The 22,538-nt window shown below is 44.6% G+C and overlaps 1 protein-coding gene and 1 pseudogene across 7 annotated transcripts; one reads left to right on the top strand and one right to left on the bottom strand.

Moving 5' to 3' along the window:
• Positions 1 to 1,632: 1,632 nt before the first annotated feature.
• Positions 1,633 to 18,677, bottom strand: LOC136470740 (CBS domain-containing protein CBSX5-like; annotated as a pseudogene).
• On the top strand, positions 18,665 to 21,875 carry LOC136475204 (coronatine-insensitive protein homolog 1b-like). 7 transcript variants are annotated; one of them, XR_010763121.1, is made up of 4 exons: positions 18,665 to 18,905; positions 20,082 to 20,249; positions 20,861 to 20,969; positions 21,058 to 21,124. XR_010763121.1 is itself a non-coding variant. In XM_066472754.1 (4 exons), the coding sequence occupies exons 1-4, from the start codon at positions 18,875 to 18,877 to the stop codon at positions 21,505 to 21,507; spliced, it is 387 nt and encodes a 128-aa protein (XP_066328851.1). In that variant the 5' UTR covers positions 18,709 to 18,874; the 3' UTR covers positions 21,508 to 21,875. The 7 variants fall into 7 exon arrangements, 2 of the variants coding, with proteins under 2 accessions (XP_066328852.1, XP_066328851.1); XR_010763120.1 differs by having other exon boundaries at positions 20,087 to 20,249; XM_066472754.1 differs by lacking the exon at positions 20,082 to 20,249 and adding an exon at positions 21,328 to 21,875 and having other exon boundaries at positions 18,709 to 18,905.
• Positions 21,876 to 22,538: the final 663 nt, after the last annotated feature.

Consider the following 22,538-nt stretch of genomic DNA (forward strand, 5'->3'; position numbering starts at 1 on the left):
AGTCACGTTTAAAAAAGGTATTGTTTAATTACATCCAACTAGTGCTACTGGTATATTGCATTCCTGATTATTATTTTTGTTCATTAATTAACTGTGTTTTGCATGTTGCATGGCTAATTTGTTTTAAAACCCCTACTTATATGTGTTGTTTTAGCTCCACATGTATACTATTATTGATGAAGATATAAGACGCGAGAATAAATTCGTCATTAGTTAAACTAGAAGCCCGCGCATTACTGCAGGAATTGCAGATCAGTGGATTGCATGACATGTTGCCGTGGACAACAAAATGCGTGTGTGTCTTATTGACGTGGACATTACAATTGCATGTGCTACTGGTTTTAATTGCATATGATAGTGCATTGCTGAGTGGACAGATTGCATGTTGAGATATATAGCTAGTGGGTTTTAGGATTATAACTCGTATAAAAAGGTATTGTTTAATTACATCAAACTAGTGCTACTGATATATTGCATTCCTGATTATTATTTTTGTTCATTAATTAACTGTGTTTTGCATGTTGCATGACTAATTTCTTTTAAATACCCTACTTATATGTGTAGGTTTAGCTCCACATATATACTATTATTGATGAAGATATAAGACGCGAGAATAAACCAATTCGTCATTAGCTAAGCTAGAAGCCCGCGCATTGTTTCAGGAATTGCAGATCAGTGGATTGCGTGACATGTTGACGTGGACAACAAAATGCTTGTGTGTCTTGTTGACGTGAACATTACAATTGCATGTGCTACTGGTTTTAATTGCATATGATAGTACATTGCTGAGTGGACAGATTGCATGTTGAGATATATAGCTAGTGGGTTTTAGAATTATAAGAGATATAGATATAGATATAGATATCTTTTTAATAAATAGTTGTATGTTTTCATCTTGTTTGTTGTACGGGCACTCTGTGGTGTGACATTTCAACATGCCAACATATGTTGAGTAAATAATTTGTCAGGAATATAACACTGTCATTTATGAGTAATAAAAAGACTCGCATTTGATAGAATTCAGGTGCTTCAATTTTAGTTTCCTTTTTAGACGACGGTTATTGCATATATTTTATATTAAAATTATATATTCAGTTTGTTGCAATTTTTGTAGGCATAATCTACAATTTTTTATTCCGAGAATAAAATCCCAGTTAGACAAAACCATAAACCCGACAAAATTTGATTTGTATTGGCAGTTTGGCACAAAGACAATTAACAATATACAATTCTTTCTATAGTCAGACAACGATAAATTTTTGATACGTTATGACACAAAGACAACTAAAAAATTACAAAAGTAATAGTTGTATTAGTTGTTATACAAAAGTGTTAACTGAAATCATCTTAAAATTTAGGCACACGAGAGAAGTGCTGAGAAAAGGTATGGAATTAAAATTTCAAATAGCCAGTCGTGGTGATTCCCCGGCTTCGCCACTGCCCAAAAAAGAGGCCACGATCTCACGGGGCCGTATTTTGGCTTCCGGCCTTCCGGTTGAATTGACATCTTGGGCCTTTCCAACTTCTGGGCTAAAAGTGATCTTGGGCCGAGTTCTAGCTCGCTCTCGTCGAAACAAACTTTGCACATCTTCAGTTCAAATTTGTGAGACGGATTGACACGCACATCACTATTTATCTGCATAGCACCTGGGACCGAGGCCGGAGATGCTCTCGGAGTACCGCGAGCACGTCGGCGAATCTCACTACCCCGACGACTCGACGAGTGCGCCGCTGGTCTCATCAGCGACCCAGACGGTGCGCAAGCGCCTGGGCCATGACGACCACAAGCGAACTCCCAGAATGGCATGCCACCACGTCCTCTGTGGACCGCCACCCGAAGCTCCCAGATGACATCCTCCTTGGGTGTCGTGCGCGTCCCAACGGCGAGTCCTTGTCCAAGGATGATGTCGACGACAACGACGACGACGGGGGGGGACAAGGGAAGGGAGGCGGCGTCCTTCCCATTCCATGCGCTCGGCCATGGCGTCCAGTCCCTTCCCGGCGAGCTGAGCTCTGATGGCGCGGACCAAGAACTCCGACGGCGAGTGCAACAGCGAGTAGTCGATGTACGCCATAGTGTCGCCAGCGGAGAGCGCCGCGAAGGCGGCCGACACCGTCTCGACGTCACACGAGGCGAGCACGCCGGGGCAGATCTCGCCGACCAACACGCTGTCGTCGGCGACGACGGCCATGGCCGTGCCGTCCGAGACGGCTCTCTGCAGGAGCGGGATCACGTCGAGCCCATCGTTTCCATCGATAGTGAGGCATTCGACGTTTCCGCTGTCTAGTCTAGTCTTCAAAGATGCACACAGAGATAGGGTTTGCGCGCGTGTGTGCATAGGGTGAGTGTGCGTGCGTTATGGACGTCTGCGTTGTACTATGTAATCTCGAATTTAAAAACTTAAAAGGAATCATTACCATCAGTTTGCAGACAACGCTGCATGAAACTAGGGGATAAGCCAACTAAAATTCTGCTTTGTCGCCAAAGCATGTTGAGCACAAAGGTGTGCTGCAAAATTCACTGATTTCTTGGTGTGTACAACTCTAACGGAAGTGAAGTTCGCCAGTGTCGGTGCGGGACCCACGGGATACCCCGCAAGAAAGAGAGAAGAACTAGCATAACTAGGATTCTTCCCCTATAATCTTAGTAGTAATATTATTCTGTAATCCTACTAGGAACTCTCATTGTAAACCGACTAGGACTCTGGTCTCCTGACTATATAAAGGAGGGCAGGGCTCCTTGGATGGGGAGTTCAAAGAACAATTGTACAACACAACATTTTACGATCAATCCAACGCAAAGGCTAACGCCGACTGGACGTAGAGCTATTACTCGATCAACGATTGAGGGTCCGAACCAGGATAAATCGACTGTCTCTTGCGTTAACCGTCGAGTTCCGCATACGCTGAAGCCCGAACATATTGCCCCAGGGACCCCCGTGGCAGGCTATCGGTGGTCAAACATCGACAGCTGCCGCGCCAGATAGGGGCTTTCGGCGACTTTGCATCCAAGAGCTCGATGGACCTCGACAACATGATCTTCTCGAAGGGATCAATCTTCATCTTTGGTTCATGGATCTGCGAGGCAGGCGACGATGGCAAGCTCCAAGGCCGTCTCCTCGAAGATTCAGATCATCATCAGAACTTTTCCATTTCGGCGACAACGACATATCAGCTTGCCAGAAGATTCACGCAGCTCGTAATGTCCAATCCAACTCGGATTCCGCGACTTCACGCATCTGATTCAAACTCAAGTTCCGCTTCTGAGACGAAGTCTTATCCGAGTTCTTTCGGAAAACCGAGTTCTTTTCTAACAAGGCTCCGGACCACGACGTCAACCTATCAAGAATACTACCCGGAGTACACTCGGAGAACTTCAAAGAAGTCGGGTCCTCTTCCGTTCGGACTCCACAACATGGCAACATCTTATCCGACACGGCCCAAAGGATTCCTCGATACGGTGCTTAGAATGCCACTAAAGGGAGCCCAGGAAGGTCTCGTTTTAACTATAACATCTCAAGACTGCATTGTTCACTGGCCAGGTACCGTTCCTGAGGATGACGGCATCCAACTAGTCAACGATATGACAACAGCAACTCTACCCTACCAAGAAGGAGATTCGATCTATGACCTTAAAAACTCTACTGAAGTTATCAACAGCTCTGGCAGTACGGAAATCAACGACGATGACAGAATAACTCACGCTAGAGAAGTATTCATGATTCGCCGCTCTCGGTCACCATTAGTCCCCTCCAGAGGCACCTGACGTCAGGTCTTCAGATGAATCTGAATCCAACATATCACCATTTATCCAGGGGCACGATGGTGAGACTGAGAGTCAGAGGCAAGCCAGAGAGAGAAAGAACAAATTAAAACAAGGACGTCAGCGCCGTGCTAAGCAGCGAAAGGACACTTGGATCAAATCTGAGTCAGATCTAGCCGAGTACAACAGAAGAAAATCAGAGCGAGAGGTCGGAGAAGGACGAGCAGCGAATACACCCTACGATAAGATCCGAGAAGCACTAGAAGAACTCAGGGCGACCTCATATCCCAATGAAAAATAAGAACAGCTTTGGGACTTTCTCCGATCAATAGTCCCTAGGACGCACGACGGAAGGGCAACATCTCATGAACAGGGAGATCAAAATCAAAGGAAGTCCGCTTTCGAAAGACTGAGACCAAGTGGAAGTTACAACGGAGAGAGTCGAAGAAATCATAGTCAAAACAACCGAGTCGAACAACCAAGAAAGGACAGAAGCAAAGCACCTACTCGGATAGCCACGCAGAACTACTCTCACTAAGACGACAGTTGGCAAGAAGGGGGCACCGAATCGGAATACACAGAAGCCAGAACGCACGATAGATTCCCTTGTTTCGTAAAAAGACTTGCTTTAATATGACTACCTCACAAGTTCAAGCCGTCCAACCACTCCAAGTATGACGGCAAGACCAAACCAAAGCAATGGCTCAAGATTTACTCGCAATCGATTGAATTAGCCGGAGGAGACGATGACATCAAAACCTTGTTCTTTCCCATGGCCCTAGAAACCATGTCACTTCAATGGTTTGATAAATTAATCCAGGATCAATCAGAAATTGGGAGGACTTGCAAAGAGCTTTCTGTAAAAATTTCACGAGTATTATTACACACTCAATCACCTACGTAGAGTTAAAAGGACTCAAGCAGAAAGGAGGTGAAAGTCTCAGAAATTACTATCGACGATTTGGCGAACTACGAGCTCAAGTACATGACATCACACAACGAGAAGTAATCGAAGCTTTCTCTCACGGAATCATGGCTAGGTGGCAATTTCAAGACTTCTACAAAGAAAATCCAATAAACAACGAAGAATTCAGACGGACAGTGGAAAAGATGATTACTGCAAAGGAGAAGACACGAGAAAGATTCTCGGATAGAAACAACAGAGACAACCCAGACAGGCAAAATCCACGAAACAACAGAAATCAAGAGAGAAAGCGTGGTCCAGACAACACAGTAGCAATGGCTGATAAATCAAAGAAATTTACCAAGCCCAGAAGGTATGATGACATTGAGAACATACGTTGGCCCTTGCACCCCAATGGAAAGCACACCATCGGGAATTGCTACACCTTCAACGAAAGATACACTAGAAAAGATAGCAAGGGAAACAATAAAGAAGACAATCAGAAAAAAGAAGGAGACAACCATGAAGACAAGGGATTCCAAAAATCCAAAGGGACAGTGGCAGTAATCTTTGCCGGGGTTCTAGATTCTAGAAGCAAACATCAAGAAAAACTAGCGTTACGAACCATCATGGCAGCAGAACCTGCTACACCAAGATATCTCAATTGGTCAGAGTATCCAATCCAATTTTCAAGAGAAGGCCAATGGACCAGCGTAGGAAACGTAGGCCATTACCCACTAGTTTTAGATCCAACCATTGCCGGTATGACTGTTACGAAAGTACTAATCGACGGAGGAGCCGAACTCAACATCATTTTTTCAGAAACTCTAAGGAAGATGGGACTACAACTCGCCGGGATGATTATACCAACAAGTACACCTTTTTATGACATAGTACCCGGCAAGGCAGCCATGTCACTCGGACAAATTACTCTACCAGTTACTTTTGAAACTCCCTCGAACTACCGTACAGAGTTCATCAAGTTTGAGGTTGCGGACTTCGATTCATCATACCATGCAATCCTCAGGCACCCAGCACTAGCAAAATTCATGGCAATACCGCATTATCCGTACCTACTGCTTAAGATGCCAGGACCTAACGGTGTCCTTTCTCTTCGAAGTGATTTGAAGCGCGCTTTTGACTGCGGTGTTCAGGCAATCCAAATTGCAGCCAAAGCACAAGCCGACAATGGTAGAAAAGAAATAGCTACTATTGCCGTAGAAATAAGCTAAGAAGAACTAGAGATATCGGCTAAAAAGCCTAGCATCCTCACACCACCAAAAGAAGCCGACATCAAGCAAATCGACTTGGGCACCGGCGATCCCTCCAAAACAGCAACCATCAGCGCCCACCTATCAGCCAAATGGGAACTCGTGCTCACCAACTTTCTTTGGGACAACAAGGATATCTTCGCTTGGAAGCCAGCCGACATGCCAGGGGTCCCAAGAGAGTTGGCTGAGCATAGAATTGATATCAATGAAGGCTCCAAGCCTGTGAAGCAACGACTACGATGATTTTCTCCCAACAAGAAGGCGGTAATTAAAAAGGAAATTACAAAACTAATGGCAGCTAGATTCATCAGAAAAATTCTCCATCCAGATTGGCTAGCAAATCCAGTTCTGGTACAGAAAAAGAATACAGACGAGTGGTGCATGTGTGTCGACTACACAGATCTCAACAAACACTGCCCAAAAGATCCGTTTGGGCTACCATGCATTGATCAGATAGTTGATTCAACAGCAGGATCTGTCCTATTATCCTTCCTTGATTGCTATTCAGGATATCACCAGATCACACTAAAGGAACAAGACCTAAGCAAGACATCTTTTATCACTCCGTTCGACGCCTACTACTACAAGACCATGTCGTTTGGATTCAAGAATGCTGGAGCCACTTACCAAAGAGCTATCCAAACATGACTTGGTGATCAGATCGGCGAAAATGTAGAAGCATACGTGGATGACGTGGTTGTAAAAACAAAGAACCCGGACGCACTGATTCAAGACTTAAAACAAACCTTCGAGAATCTGAAAAGGTGGAGATGGAAATTAAACCCAAACAAGTGTGTATTCAGAATTCCTTCAGGACAACTACTCAGATTCTTGGTCAGTCATCGTGGAATCGAAGCAAACGCCAAGCAAATTTGAGCCATAACAGAGATGGGCCCTCCTCGAAGCATCAAAGATGTACAAAAACTAATAGGCTGCATGGTGGCACTCAATCGTTTCATTTCAAGACTCAGCGAAAAAGGGTTATCTTTCTTTAAACTACTAAAGAAGACAGACAAGTTTGAGTGGACGAAAGAAGCCAATGAAGCTTTTAAGAAACTTAAGGCATACCTCACATCCTCACCAGTCCTCACACCTCCAAAGAAAGACGAAGACATGATGCTATACATTGCGGCAACTTCTACTGTAGTCAGCACGGCGATAGTAGTAGAAAGAGAAGAAGGGCGCGTGTATAAAGTACAACGCACAGTATACTACATCAGCGAAGTACTATTAGAATCAAAAATCCGGTACCCGTATGTGCAAAAACTACTCTACGCCCTACTGATCACTTCACGCAAGCTTCGTCACTATTTTGAGAGCCACAAGATTACCGTGGTGATAGATTTTCCACTAGGAGACATCTTACACAACAAAGATGCAACAGGGCGCATATCTAAGTGGGCGGTTGAACTCGGCGCTCTCAACATTGATTTCACCCCACGGAAAGCAATTAAATCTCAAGCCCTTGCTAATTTTGTTGCCGAATGGACAGAGATTCAACAACCTATATCAAATACAATCCTTGACCACTAGAAGATGTACTTTGATGGATCACTCAAGCTAGGCGGAGCCGGTGCGGGCGTTCTCCTAATCTCTCCGGACAGAAAACAACTCAAGTATGTCCTTTAGATATTATGGCAAGCTATCAACAATGAAACAGAATACGAAGCTCTCATCCACGGGCTGTGAGTGGCAATTACCCTTGGAATCAAGCGATTACTCGTATACAGCGATTCAGCAGTAGTCATCAACCAAGTCAACAAAGATTGGGATTGCACCAAAGAAAACATGGGTGCTTACTGTGCTGAAATCAGAAAACTCGAAAAACATTTCTAAGGATTGGAAATTCTACATGTCCTGCATGATTCCAACATTGCAGCAGATGTCCTCGCCAAGCTCGAATCAGACAGGGCAAAGGTCCCACCCGGCGTATTCATAGAGGAGTTATCAGCTCCTTCTATCAAACAACCCGGTGAGACAACCCCAGAACTCACAGCTAAAGGCAACCAGATTCTGGTAATCAACACTTCATGGACACAGGTTTTTATTGATTACATCAAAGAGAATAAGTTGTCAGTGGAAAAATAGGAAGCCACATGAGTTGTTCGCAGAAGTAAGAATTACGTCCTAGTAGGAGACAAGCTCTACAGAAGAGCCACATCATCAGGAGTACTCTTAAAATGCGTCTCATTTGAAGAAGGCGAACAAATCCTAGACGAAATACACTCAGGTTGCTGTGGAAATCACGCCGCTTCAAGAACACTAGTCGTCAAAGCATTTCACACTGGTTTCTACTGGCCAACCGCTTTGAAAGACGCAGAAGAACTCGTCAGAAGATGCAAAAGTTGTTAGATGTTCACAAGACAAGCTCATATGCCAGCTCACAATCTCATCTGCATCCCACCCGCTTGGCCTTTCTCCTGCTGGGGGCTAGATCAAGTAGGACCTCTCAAGAAAGCAAAGGGCGGTTTTGAGTACATCTTTGTAGCAATTGACAAGTTCACCAAGTGGATCGAATACAAACCACTCACAAAATACAGCGTAGCCAAAGTAGTCGAGTTCATCCAAGACATTATGCACCGCTTCGGCATGCCCAATCGAATCATCATAGATTTGGGCTCTCTCTTCATAGCTACAGAATTCAAAAGTTAGGCACAGGATTGTGGCTTCAGCATAGATTACGCATCAGTCGCACATCCAGAAGCTAACGGACAGGTAGAAAGGGCAAACGGACTCATACTAGCTGGATTAAAACCAAGACTGTATGAAGAACTAGTAGACTATGGATCAAAATGGATTAAAGAATTACCCAAGGTTGTATGGGGGCTACGGACTCAAACAAGCAGAGCCACCGGATACTCACCTTTCTTCCTAGTGTATGGATCAGAAGCCATACTACCCGCAGACTTGATCTGGACGTCACCAAGGATAGAGCAATACGACGATGGAGAAGCAGAACACACCCGAAGATTAGAACTCGACAGTACAGAAGAAGTCAGAGTAAACGCTACCTTGCAATCAGCAAGATACCTCCAAGGACTAAGGCGCCACTACAACAAGAATACCCAGTCTTGAACATTACAAGTCAGAGACCTAGTACTAAGAAGAATACAAAAAACTGACGGACGCCACAAACTACTCAGTCCATGGGAAGGTCCTTTTATCGTCACAAAAGTCATCGGACCGGGCACATACAAGCTCATAACCGAAGACAGAAAAGAAGTCAGCAATACATGGCACATCAGTCAGCTACGAAGATTCTACGTATGAAAACAACTCAAGGGAAAATATGTATACAAGACACAAGAGATCAACGTTCATGATCAACAAAGATAGCGCTCACCAAAAACATATGTACCATTGTGACATATCAATATTCATGATCAACAAAGATGCTTCTTTCTCGACAAACATATGTTGCATTATGGCTTTCCTCGAGTTGTTTCTTAAAAGCAAAATGGCTGAAAATACACCTGAGCATCCCGACCGAGAGCAAAATAGCTAAAAAGATGCTTGAGCCCGCCGATGAGGGTAGCTAACAAGCTAACACCCGAACCAAAAAGCAAAATGGCTAAAAATACGCCTGAGCATCCCAGCCAAGAGCAAAATAGCTGAAAAGATGCTTGAGCCCGTCGATAAGGGTAGCTAACAAGCTAACACCCGAACAAAAAAGCAAAATGGCTGAAAATACATCTGAGCATCCCGGCCAAGAGCAAAATAGCTTAAAAGATGCTTGAGCTCACCGATGAGGGTAGCTAACAAGCTAACACCCGAACCAAAAAGCAAAATGGCTGAAAATATGCCTGAGCATCCCGGCCAAGAGCAAAATAGCTAAAAAGATGCTTGAGCCCACCGATGAGGGTAGCTAACAAGCTAACACCCGAACCAAAAAGCAAAATGGCTGAAAATACGCCTGAGCATCCCGGCCGAGAGCAAAATAGTTGAAAAGATGATTGAGTCCACCGATGAGGGTAGCTAACAAGCTAACACCCGAACCAAAAAGCAAAATGGCTGAAAATATGCCTGAGCATCCCGGCCGAGAGCAAAATAGCTGAAAAGATGCTTAAGCTCGCCGATGAGGGTAGCTAACAAGCTAACACCCGAACCAAAAAGTAAAATGGCTAAAAATACGCCTGAGCATCCCGGACAAGAGCAAAATAGCTGAAAAGTTGCTTGAGCCTGCCGATGAGGGTAGCTAACAAGCTAACACCCGAAACAAAAAGCAAAGCGACTGAAACTAAGCCTGAAGCATAAATCAGAGCAATTTTAGGACAAGACCCTCTAGCTCCTTGTGCCAAGAAGCAAGAGGCTCGAGGGCTACACTCAGATGGATGTACTTTTTCTTCAAAAAAAAAGCACAAACTACTCAAAGACTCCAAGAAGCGCTACACAATTTCGCTCAGCAAAGCACTCCAACGACGCTTGTACCTCTTGGTAGGACCTGAAGGAGCAAGATGAGGCTTCCAGAACTCAACTATGAAGTGCTCAGGGGCCTACCGATCCTAAGAAGTTTTTTGCAACTAAGGAAAGAGACAGATGCTGAACACAGTTCGAGTTAAGCGAAAAAGCTGAAAAGAAGAAGCTGAAGACGCTTGAGATCTCTGGTCCTAAGTCCTTTTAGTACTAACAAGAGCCCAAAGTTTGTCAAGACAACATTCTATATCGAGTTGTTTACAGGGCATAGACGAAGGCCAGACAAACACTCGACAGACCAAGAAAGGTTGTCAACACAAAGATCTACATATAACAAGTTGTTTACATGGCATAGAAGAAGGACAGAAAAGTACTCGACAAATTAAGAAAGTTTATCAAGATAACACGCGGAGTTGTTTACATGGCAAAGATGAAAGCAAGACAAAGAATTCGGTAAGACAAATAACTCTGATCACTTGGACAACTCATCCAAAGAATAAACAAGGCATATAGGCAAAGAAGACATCAACAAAAAATCTTCATTCAAAAAGAAGTATAATGCCATATTACAAGGCGCGAGCATAAAGGTCAATTACATCAAACATCATCATCAGGAGAAGAGATAACAATGCTAAGATTATATACAATTCTACTAGCTAAGTCTTCGACCTCAGGCTCCATCCTCTCAACGGCATCAATGTACTCTTGACTATCAGCTTCCTCTGCTATCTTGGACAAAGGCGCCTCTAGAGCAAGAATCCAGACCTGGGCCAGGACATTTTTGGTACACAGTTGGGCACACCTCTTCACGAACTCTTGGAAATGAGTCGGAATTCGAGGAATTAACTAAGCCCAAGATTGCCCATCATCTGCTGAAGTTCAGAGAACATCAGCTACTAAACAAAAGGATTTCCACAAAGCTTTCTAGTTTTCAGTAGCCATCGCCAACTTGCCAGACAAGTCTATAATAGTTTTTTGGGCCTGCACAAGATCTCTATCAGCTCCACACCTAATCAACTTAGCAAGCGCAAGTTCTTCCTCAGCAAGAGTAATTACCTCCTCAGCCTTATTCTGACTAGAATGAACAAGAGTCTTCATTTCATCAATGCCCTCCGAGAGCTTCTGCTTTTCAACTCGGAGAGCTAAACAAGACACCAAACAATGAGTCAGCAGAAAGGAAAGTTTAAATACAGAAGGAAACAAAAAGAACCCGTAATACCATTGCACTCTTTCTTCACGGCCTCCAAGTTCTTCATGGCCTCTAAATTCTTTAAAGCCTCCTGGATTGCAGCATCCCTCTGCTTCTCGGCCTCAACAACCCGGGCACGAAGACCTTGTTCCTCCTTCTGATGCGTTTGACGCTCAGCCTCCATCTTGGCCTGGCAGAGATCCAGCTCTGCCTTTAGGGCGCTCAACTCAGAAGACAACTTCTTCTCCGTTTTCGACGAGAAAAAGAAGCCGGTATGGTCCTAAGAGAAGGACTGAACAAAAATGAAAGAGAGAAAAAAGGCATAAGAACAGGAGAAAGATGAACATCTAAAGAAAGAACTTCAGAAAACTTACTTGGAGTTTTTCTCCAAAAGAAGTTGCAAAGGTCGCGAAGTCCCCCCAAGAAGCGGTCAACTCTGACAACCGATGAGTGGCATCAAATTGATGAACCACATCTTTAGTAGAAAGAGGAGCGGAGGGAGAAGACGGCCGATGCGGAGAAGGCAAGATCAAGGACACATCATGGGAAGTCCTGGCTACCTCCCTAGATGAATCCACTGCAATGGCCATAGTCACCTCCGAGGCAACCAAGTCAGCAGCAGCATCGTCACCAGAAAGCCTTGTCACCCCCACAACCACTTCACCGACAGTGCGCTGCGAGTCCTGAGGCTTAGTACTCGGTGGCACACCAGAGGGCTAGCAAGAAGTCAACGGAGGGACGAGAGAAGACGAAGGCCTGAAAGTTGATAAAAGAACTCGCCAATGAGAACAAGAGAAAAGGAGAACAGAAGCAAAGAGACAAAACCAGAATCCACTCACCCAGCTATCTTCTTCTTCGTAAAACAAAAAGAAGACCTCGCAGGAGGAACCACGGCAGCAAAAACGTCCCCGCCACTAGGCGGTAGGAGCGGTATAGCCGGTACCGGAGCCCTAGAAGAACTCGGTACCAGAGCTACGGAAGAACTCGGCACCGGAGCCATAGAAGAACCCGATGCAGGAGCCTCAGAAGAACTCATACCCGACGACCGCTTACTACAAAAAGATCAAGACCGAAGTCAAAACAAAGAGGAGAAATTTAGCAGCAGCAAAATAAGAAAACAACTCACCGCCGCATGATAAGGGGTGCATCATCGCCCTCTTCTTCCTCAGTCTCGACCAAGGCCACCATAGCACCAGCTAAAAAAAGAACAAAAGTACTCGGTTCAAGACAAAAACAAAAAGACAAAGGGACAGAGTGTATTAATATGCTCACCTAAGAGCATGCTAGCTCCAACTAGAGTACCTAGACGAGTACTTGGCTGGCGAGACTTCTTAGAAGCAGGTAAACCAGATGAAGAACTATCCGCTCGCCCCCTCTTTGAGACACTATGAGGACCTCGAGAGACTGGACGAGGAACATATTCTTCATATACATCAACAACTCTGGAAGAAACTCCAGGAAACACGATGGTGATTGGGAACTTACTAGTTATAGAAGCCCCAGCAAGGTTCTCCCCAGTATTCACCACGGTAGGGAGAACATCAAGGGGAATCGGGTCAACAAAATTGCGCCCCAATTCCTATGAAACGAATAAAACAACAAGACAAGGAAAATTAAGCAAAAATGGATGCAGCAAAAGAAATATAGAAAGAACCCGCACGAAGAGAAAACGACTTACAGCTGGAGGCGGGTTGTTGGCAGAGTACTCGGAGATAGTAAGCGGGACAACGCTTGCTCCTTTTAGCATCTTCTGGAGATGCTCGAGTACCTCCTCATTGGTCAACTCAAGGGCAGGGACCATGCGCGAAGGATCCTTAGCCCCAAAGTACTCGAAACCAAGGTTCTCTCGCTCCTTCAGAGGCTGAACATGATGACGAAAAAAGCTCGAGATGATTCTGAAAATGGTCAAGCCCTGCTGCTTCAGAGTGCTTATCCGCTCAAGGAACGGCTAGATCACCTGGAGCTCGTCTAGCATCAGGGAGTTCTTTTCCCACCGGTCGTTAACCGAGGGACCAGATCCAGAATGCACGGCAAGAGAAGGAATCAAATTGGCGGCATAGAACCAATCAACATGCCAATCCCTCACAGAATCAACCAGGTCATAGTCAAAGAACTTGCTTTTAAGACCCTGGCGAAACTTAATCCCACAGCCTCCAAGAACGTTGGTGTCTTCACGGCAGGGTTGAGGCTTCAAATGAAAGAAGTGACGGAAAAGAGAAAGAGAAGGAGGAATTCCAAGGAAAACTTCACAGAGATGTATGAAAACAGAAAGATGGAGAACGGCATTGGGAGTTAGATGGTTCAAACTAACCCCAAAATAACCAAGAAATTGATGAAGGAAGGCGGAAGCAGGAAGGCAAAGTCCGGCATGGATAAAGGAGACGAAAAGGATAATCTCACCAGGACCTGGAGCAGGGACTCGATGCTCGCCTAGAACTCTCCATTCAGCAATGCCCTTGCTCTAGATCAGACCATCGCCGGCAAGCTCGCGAAGCTAGTCTTCAGTTGTTGTCGGAGCCAGTCAAGCTTTCTGGGCAGCCCTCATGGCCACAAACTCCTGGTTCTCAATCACAGAAAGAGATGACTCCTCGTCCACGAAGGTTACCTGGGACTTGCTCGTAGCCTTCTTCCTACCCATGTATGAACGGAGGCGAGAAGGAACTAGGGGAAGAGAAGGCTTGGACAGCGACGCTAAGATGGTGAAGGCAATGGCGACGGCGGATTTCTGAAAGGTAGGGTTTCAAGGCAAGAGAAGGGCAGTAAAGAAAAAGAAGATGAAAGGTCTTTAAATATATTTTACAGCAATAAAAATGGCCCGCCAGGCCTGTTAAAGCACGGTGTGAGAACGCAACGGTCCATTTACTGACACAGCTAAAATGACGAAGGGCACAAATCCACACAACGGTATAATTTAACGGGCAGATTTTAGAATTATCCATCCAACACTACGGCGGAGTTATCAGATAACTACAAGAACAACCCGTCAACCATGAAGAAACGAAGGGCTACCTCACAAGGAACATAAGAACCCGGTTCTTACGGAAAGAACTCGGGAATCTCATGAACAACCAGGACTACAGCAGAAAAATAAATGACAACTCAGAAAACAAGATTCTTTCCAATACAAGCGACTTCAAAAATAGAAGATTACAAATCTTACAAGACCCAACGAACTCAGTACCACGAAAACCAAAGTAGCAAAGAGAAACCCGGACACGGCTAGGCTCTAGAACGACTACATGTCCCAAATTGCTACTCGGAAGGACAAACCGCCCTTGGCTACACTATTTTCTTCAAAGGACGGACGCAGTGCATCCAAGGCGAAAATCAGCAGCACGGCAGGACAACATGGAGCAGAGAAGGCTGGCAGGCATCTGTCTACCCAAGACTGATGTGATGCTGGATATGGTATTGATCTGCACTGGACAGTCTCAGGACAGGCGACGAGGATCAACCCAGAACTGCCAGATGAAGAAACGAAGCCCACATCATAAGACTTCCTCCAACTACCGCCACATACATCCTGGTACATTGCTGCTGCAGGATTAGCCTACCTCTAATCCCTATCACAAGACTCCCTTCAGCTGCGGCAAGACACACAAGAAATGCAAAATAAACTCGGGGGCTGCTCTACTTCACAAACTACCATATTCATGACTACAGAGACTTCAGAACAAGCAACAAAATGCTCAATGAATCAAAACGGCACTCCAGGAGGGTATTTATAGACCGAAGGAGCGGTGCACATGGACCAGGAGCACCAACGAAACAAGCCTAACAAAGGACACAGTGAAAAGACAGAATTCAATGAAAGAGGACTCATGCGTGAAGGAACAGTACTCAACAACAAGCATATTCGGGAGAATATACCAACACAGTACAACCCGTGAACAAAAGACATTTACACTCAACCACCACCTTTCAACTACATCTGACAACAGCAGACCACCGGAGAATACGTCAAGATCCTGCATCCGAGTTCTTCCTGAACAAAACAACCCAGATATATGCTCGGGGGCTGCAACAGGAAAGGTATACAGTTCTTTCGAACAAATCAGATTCAAGACCCTCCAACTTTTTGTTTCAAATAGCAAGAGGCTCGGGGGCTACACTCAGTGAGTGCACTTTTTCTTTCAAAAAAGCGCACGTCACTCAGAAGACTTCTTCAAGACAGACGACTTCAAGGCCACAAGATAAAAAGAACCCGGACATAGCTATATCCGAGCTCTTTTCGACAAAAAGAACCCGGACATAGCTAAATTCAAGCTCTTTTTAACAAAGAAACCGTGTATATGCTCGGGAGCCTTTCGACGAAGAATCAAGGAGATTTCAAGAAAAGACCATCAAGCTCCTTGTGCCAAACAGCAAGAGGCTCGGGGGCTATATCCAAATGGAAGTACTTTTTTCTTCAAAAAGGTACACACCACGCGAAGATCTCACGAAGCGCTGCACGGTTTCGCTCAAGAAAGCACTCGGACGACGCTTGTTCCTACTCGACAAGACTTGAAGGAACAAGACGAGGCTTCCAGAACTCAACCATGAAGTGCTCGGGGGCTTGTCGGTGCGGGACCCACGGGATACCCCGCAAGGAAGGGAGAAGAACTAGCCTAACTAGGATTCTTCCCCTGTAATCTTAATAGTAGTATTATTCTGTAATCCTACTAGGAACTCTTATTATAAACCGACTAGGACTCTGGCCTCCTGACTATATAAAGGAGGGCAGAGCTCCTTGGATGGGGAGTTCAGAGAACAATTGTACAACACAACACTTTACGATCAATCCAACGCAAAGGCTAACGCCGACCGGACGTAGGGCTATTACTCGATCAACGATCGAGGGTCCGAACCAGGATAAATCGACTGTCTCTTGTGTTAACCGTCGAGTTCCGCATACGCTGAAGCCCGAACATACTGTCCCGGGGACCCCCGTGGCAGGCTATCGGTGGTCAAATATCGACAGCCACCATCCCTAATAAGGACACGCCTACGATGTCCGAAAAATTGCTCAATCTTTCACGGTACAAATTATCAAAAATTAATATAATCTGAATTTTTATTCCTTCAAGCCCGTGCAATGCTAAACAGCAACAATGTTAACAAATATTCTCTCAGCACAGAGGGGCAATCGACTGATTTTTCAGGAATATAAATATAGTAGATGGACCCCCTAACAATCAGCAGTACTGCAACAGCTAGTATTTTCGGACTGTAAATAGTACTTGTCAGTAACCAGCCAAGCAACAGCAGGCTAAATGACGATCCAACAATAAACGAGCAGGTATACAGCAGCGTCTCCAACTTTCAGAAAGTAGCAGCAAAAAGAGACACAGCTTGCACTACTGGAAACGCGTGCTTTGCTGAGGGCCTGAGGATTTGTCGAGGGCCAAATCTCGGGCACTCGGCAAAGACACTCTTTGCCGAGGGCCAGCCACAGGAGCCCTCGGCAAAGAACAGCCCTCGGCAAAGAGGCCTTTGCCGAGGGTCCGACCCTCGGCAAAGACAGGCCCACGGCAAATCAAATCTTTGCCGAGGGCCGCGGCCCTCGGCAAAGATGCCCTCGGCAAATTAGGCCCGTTGGGTCACGGCGGCCATTCCCGAGCTTTGCCGAGGGCCACCCGTTAGGCCCTCGGCAAAGGTTTTTTTTTTGGCAATTTTTTTTTTAAAAAAAAGTCTTTGCCGAGGGCCCTAGACCAGGCCCTCGGCAAAGATTTTTTTGGAACCAGTTTATCGGCCAAATTTTTTTTTTATAAATCGTCTTTGTCGAGGGCCCGAGGCGAGGCCCTCGGCAAAGAAGCCCTTTGCCGAGGGCCAGGCTAGGCCCTCGGCAAAGATTTTTTTTTTTTGGTTTTTTTAGCTCAGTTTTTTTGTGGTGCTACAATATATTGTTTTGAACTCAATTTTAAAATTTGGACAAATTTTGACTTTTTTTGTATATTTCCTTAATTTATTTCGATTCTTTGATTTTTTTCGAATATGTCAAATTTGAACTGCAGGTGCATGGAATATTGCAATGTAGTGTTTCGAAAAATGTTATTCATGTTAATTGGTGCATGTTGAGTCCCTATCCATGAACTCGCATCAAATTTCGCGCATCTTCTTCACGTAACATGACGACCGACTTGCCGGAAAAGTGTTTTAAAATTATATAAAATCTATACGAAGTCCGAAAATCATGAAACTTAGCGAGATGTCATGTTATCGCATGTGTAGGCTGTGGTAAAAAATTAAGAAGGTTTCGAGCGAGTTGCGACGTCGGATGCCTGAAACCCAGACATCTCCACATGTGATCACATGTGGAGATGTCTGGGTTTTAGACATCCGATGTCCCCACTTGCTCGAAACCTTCTCAATTTTTTACCACAGCCTACACATGCGATAACATGACACCTCGACAAGTTTCGTGATTTTTGAACTTCGTATGGATTTTATATAATTTAAAAATAGTTTTCCGACAAGTTCCTCGTCATGTTACGTGAAGAAGATGCCCGAAATTTGATGTGAGTTCGTGGATAGGGACTCAACATACACCAAATACCATGAATAACATTTTTCGAATCACTAAATTGCATTATTCCATCCACCTGCAGTTCAAATTTGAAATATTCGAAAAAAATCAAGGAAAAGCAATAAATTAGGAAAATATATCAAACAAAGTCAAAATTGTCCCAAATTTTAAAATTGAGTTTTAAATAATGTATTATAGCACCACAAAAAAACTGGATTCACAAAACAAAAAAAAATAAAAAATCTTTGCCAAGGGCCTAGCCTGGCCCTCGACAAAGGGGATCTTTGCCGAGGGCCTGGCCAATGACCCTTGGCAAAGAAAATTAAAAAAAAAATAAAAAATCTTTGCCGAGGGCCCTGGATCTGGGCCCTCGGCAAAGGGCCCAACCCTAAATCGGCCAACGGCCTGGCCCAAAATCGCCGCCCACATTTCATACGCCACTGCTGCGTGCCGCCGCCGCTGCTCGCCCCACCGCCGCCCCGCGCCCCGCCGCCCCGCGCGGCCTGCCGCCGCTGCACGCCCCGCCGCCCCACCACCGCACCGCCCGACCTCCGCGCCGCCCCGGCGCGCCTGCTCGCGTAGTTCCCGCGGCTCGGGTCGCTGGCCGTGAACGGGAAGCCCCGCGCGGCCATGTATGGCCTCATACCTGACGACTGGGGCGCCTACGTCCGCCCCTGGGTCACCGAGCTCGCCGCGCCGCTCGAGTGCCTCAAGGCGCTCCACCTCCGCCGCATGGTCGTCACGGACAACGACCTCGCTGAGCTCGTCCGTGCCAAGGGCCACATGCTGCAGGAGCTCAAGCTCGACAAGTGCACCGGCTTCTCCACGGATGGACTCCGCCTCGTTGCCCACTCCTGCAGGTACTCGTACTCCTCGATTCTCTTGCTCTTGTTAGCTCCGATCTGGGTGCTGGAGGAAGTAAGATCGAATTGGGGTTACTGAGATGGTGACAATGAGGGGGCGTAGCTACTGTCTAGTCGTTGATTCCCCGAAACGGTTGTGGAGTCATAGCACCCATCACTTTCTGCAAGTAGAAACTTGTGCTGCCTTACGGAGAGTTTTTACCAAAAAGCAGGTTTGAGATCTAGCGCTAAAAATTGGGTGGACTGCCCTCAAATGATTAGAGATCCTAACTAATAATCATAGAAGATCCGCAGAAGTCTTAGGAGTGCATCTTCAAACCTGTATCATTACAGTTCGTGGCTTCTGCTGTAGATTTCTCCAAAAAAGAAAGTTTAATTGATGGTGTTAATTGTGAATAATTTGATTATGGGATGCCTTATTCGATATATATTATATATATAAAGAAAAGTTGAGTCATCGAGCAAACCACTGGGAACATGGAAAGTTGGGCTGTGTTTTGTCTTTGGATAGATCTACCAGAAAAGGAGTCTTTAAATGACCCCAAATTTACGTGTAGCATGATTGATGGGAATATTTAATGCAAGTCCAGTTAAATTAAAACAAGGATAATATCCACTGGCTGAGTTGAACTTCTGTGATTCTCTTGGTTCTAAAATTCTAACAAAATGCCCAAGCAACATGTAAACAGTGCGTAGGTCTTTCATTTTCTGTATGCTGCTAGGAGCTTTTGGTGTTTCCTGATCACCCCCGTGACATACTGTTTTAGGTGTCAGGACAGGGATTGTTATTCGTTGATTGCTTAAAAAGGGGGTTACATTTATTTGCCTGTAGGCTGTAGTGCATCCTTTTGTTATTTGGTTTTCCCCTTTAGTATTCTTTTAGCTGCTAATATTGTGACGAAATCATCACACTAACTTGTGGTGCTAAATTTCATCAGATCACTGAGAACTTTGTTTCTAGTAGTTTAGCTTAGTATAGCTTTACTTCAAGTTCATACCTGGGTTTTGCTCATTTATTAGGTTCAACCATATGTTCTTGTCACCTCAACAACCTGTCAAAATTTTTGTATATGCTGCTTCGAATAGCCCTATCGCTTACCTTGTTGTATTCTCATGTAAAATAGAGTTTTCTGTTCAATCCGTGGTAAACAATGGTTGTCACTTCTTTCACAGCACAGGGAGAAAGCATGGTTTTCAAGTTCAGTGAAGTCGAGATTGCAGTACTTAGGACCACAGCCAGGCATTCCAGTTCTAGATGACGAGCACGTTAAGGGCGTTCATCTCGATCCATTAGCTGGCCCAGTAGATGCCTTTTGCCTTATGGTTCTTGATCCGGAAAAGGTTAAGCAGCCTTTTTTTTCACTTTCCTATTGTTGCTCTCATGTTTTGTGCTACCATGTGTATGATGTTTATATTAAGAGTGCTTGTGTTCACTATTTTCATGCAGAGGATAAACCTAAAATTTTGACTTACCTTACCACGAGGAACCAAAATAATATAATCTTGCAAAAATTGTTTGGATTCAGAATTTATTTTTGGATTTTTTAAGTTCCCTATTTGGTGATACGATTGTAGTCACACACTATTTTTGAAAATTGTAATGCTGAGGATATAGTGTGAGAAAATGATGACTTTGGCGCTAAATAGGAATGAAGATAGGTTATGGTTCTTTTTATTGTACTGAATCCGCCCACAATTTTCAATTTACACTCCCGGCCGGCCCTGCCCCCGGCCTTAAAATGGTCTCAGCATTTCTGTGAAGATTACAATCCCCGTAAATATAGAGGCACTCTCTTTTCTACCCCTGCAGTTCCATTTAGGCTGATGCAACTACCAGATGTATACCAGGTTCTCCTAGAAAGGTTTGGTCTGGTTCTTCTAAGCTGGGATGAGATTTTATGCGAGCTCCGCCTTTTTTCCTGGAACTGATGGCTTATTATTTTTCCATCTAGATATGTCAAGATGCAATGCCCTGATTGTGGCTCAGTGCCTGATGAACCGGCACTGTGTTTGCTTTGTGGCAAACTATGTTCGCCTAGTTGGAAACCATGCATGCTGCAGGTGATAGAACTTTGCTTGTAAAAGTTCCTATTACCTTGTGTTGTGCCATAATTTATCAAACGCCTGTCCTAATTTTATTTGTTTGTAGGACTGGTAAATGCCAGAATCATGCATTGCAATGTGGTGCTGGTATTGGCATATTTCTTCTAGTGAGGGTACGTACTAGCTCATTACTTTTTTTCCCTTGAACATGCAGGAGAGCTGCATATCTTTTATATTAAGAAGAAAAGGGGCATGAGAAACCCCAAATAACAAAGAACCACCCTATCTCATTACACATGATACTATTTTGTCCAGTATAACGTCCTCTGTTCTTTCTTATGTGAATATGCTTCAATTTTGATGGTCTTCTACGCAGAAAACAACAATCCTGTTGCAGCGATCTGCTCGTCTGGCCTTTTGGCCGTCTCTATACCTTGATTCTTTTGGAGAGGAGGTATTGCTTAATTTCCTAATGTTTGTTATTCTTATATGGACTTATAGCTGTTTGTTACATTCTCCGCTTGAAATTTTACCTCCTGCTGATGAACCCACTTGAGCTTCTCCGCCACACAGCAGAAGTTCATTTGGCCTCAAAATCAGATGCATGCTTCTATTGTGAACATGAAATAAAATGTCCCATATGTGAAATCTTTAGATGTTTGATTTTTCCTCGAGAACAATAACAAGTGAAACTGATTTCAGATCATCTGAATGACCATCAATGGATGATGTGATGGATCTTATCATTTGTATCTAGTCATAAACTACCACCTGTATATATATTAACCTCAAGAATAAGTAAAGAATAAGTGAAACTCCTACGATTGAAACTGTGCATTGAGGAAAGTGGGCATTCTTTCATGACAATGTGAGCTTATGCTCTTTACCTTTTTGGGATGTTTGGAACTTTGGATGCAGGATCATGAAATGCAGAGAGGAAATGCCTCTTTACCTTTTTTCAATTGAGTCTAATCTTTTTGTATTCCTAGATTACTAGATGCAATCTCTAAGTTCCAAAACTGTTTTCCCGGATTACTCACACATGCAATCTCTGCTCCTTTGTGCAGCCTCCTGTCCGCGGGTTCCAATCATCCCGGTAGTGCGTCACCGGGTGATCCCGCCTTTCCTTCACCACCGTCTCATAGGCTACCTTGATGAGGACTAGTGCTAGGTGATGTGGTTGGACTTTATTGTAATATTTGTGGTTTATGGTTCTGACTTGTGCTTGGATTTCATGAACTTGTCGTAATAAACATGTGAATGATGATGAACATGTGACTTGTCGTTGTAATATATTGTGATTTGTGGTTCACAATTATGGTTGTGATATATTGTGAGAAAATGGGTTCTGTGTGATATATATATGTGATGGTTGATATATATATGTATATATATGAAATGCTTGTGTCGATGGAATGCAAAAAACAAAAAAAAATTAAATTTATGCCTCTTTGCCGAGGGCAATGACCAAGGCCCTCGGCAAAGAAGGGTCCTTTGCCGAGGGCCGTCCCATTGCCCTCGGCAAAGATTTATTGGAAAAATTCTGGAACATTTCGTTGCCGAGGGCCATGGTTGGAGGCCCTCGGC

This window comes from Miscanthus floridulus, chromosome 8, assembly GCF_019320115.1.
Source record: "Miscanthus floridulus cultivar M001 chromosome 8, ASM1932011v1, whole genome shotgun sequence".
NCBI classification, from domain to species: Eukaryota; Viridiplantae; Streptophyta; class Magnoliopsida; order Poales; family Poaceae; genus Miscanthus; species Miscanthus floridulus.

Coding starts and splice junctions, on each gene's coding strand:
- LOC136475204 (XM_066472754.1), top strand. CDS start 18,875: ATGGACTCCGCCTCGTTGCCCACTCCTGCAG. Junction 18,906..20,860: donor CTCGTTGCCCACTCCTGCAG/GTACTCGTACTC, acceptor TTTTCCATCTAG/ATATGTCAAGATGCAATGCC. Junction 21,125..21,327: donor GCATATTTCTTCTAGTGAGG/GTACGTACTAGC, acceptor TCTTCTACGCAG/AAAACAACAATCCTGTTGCA.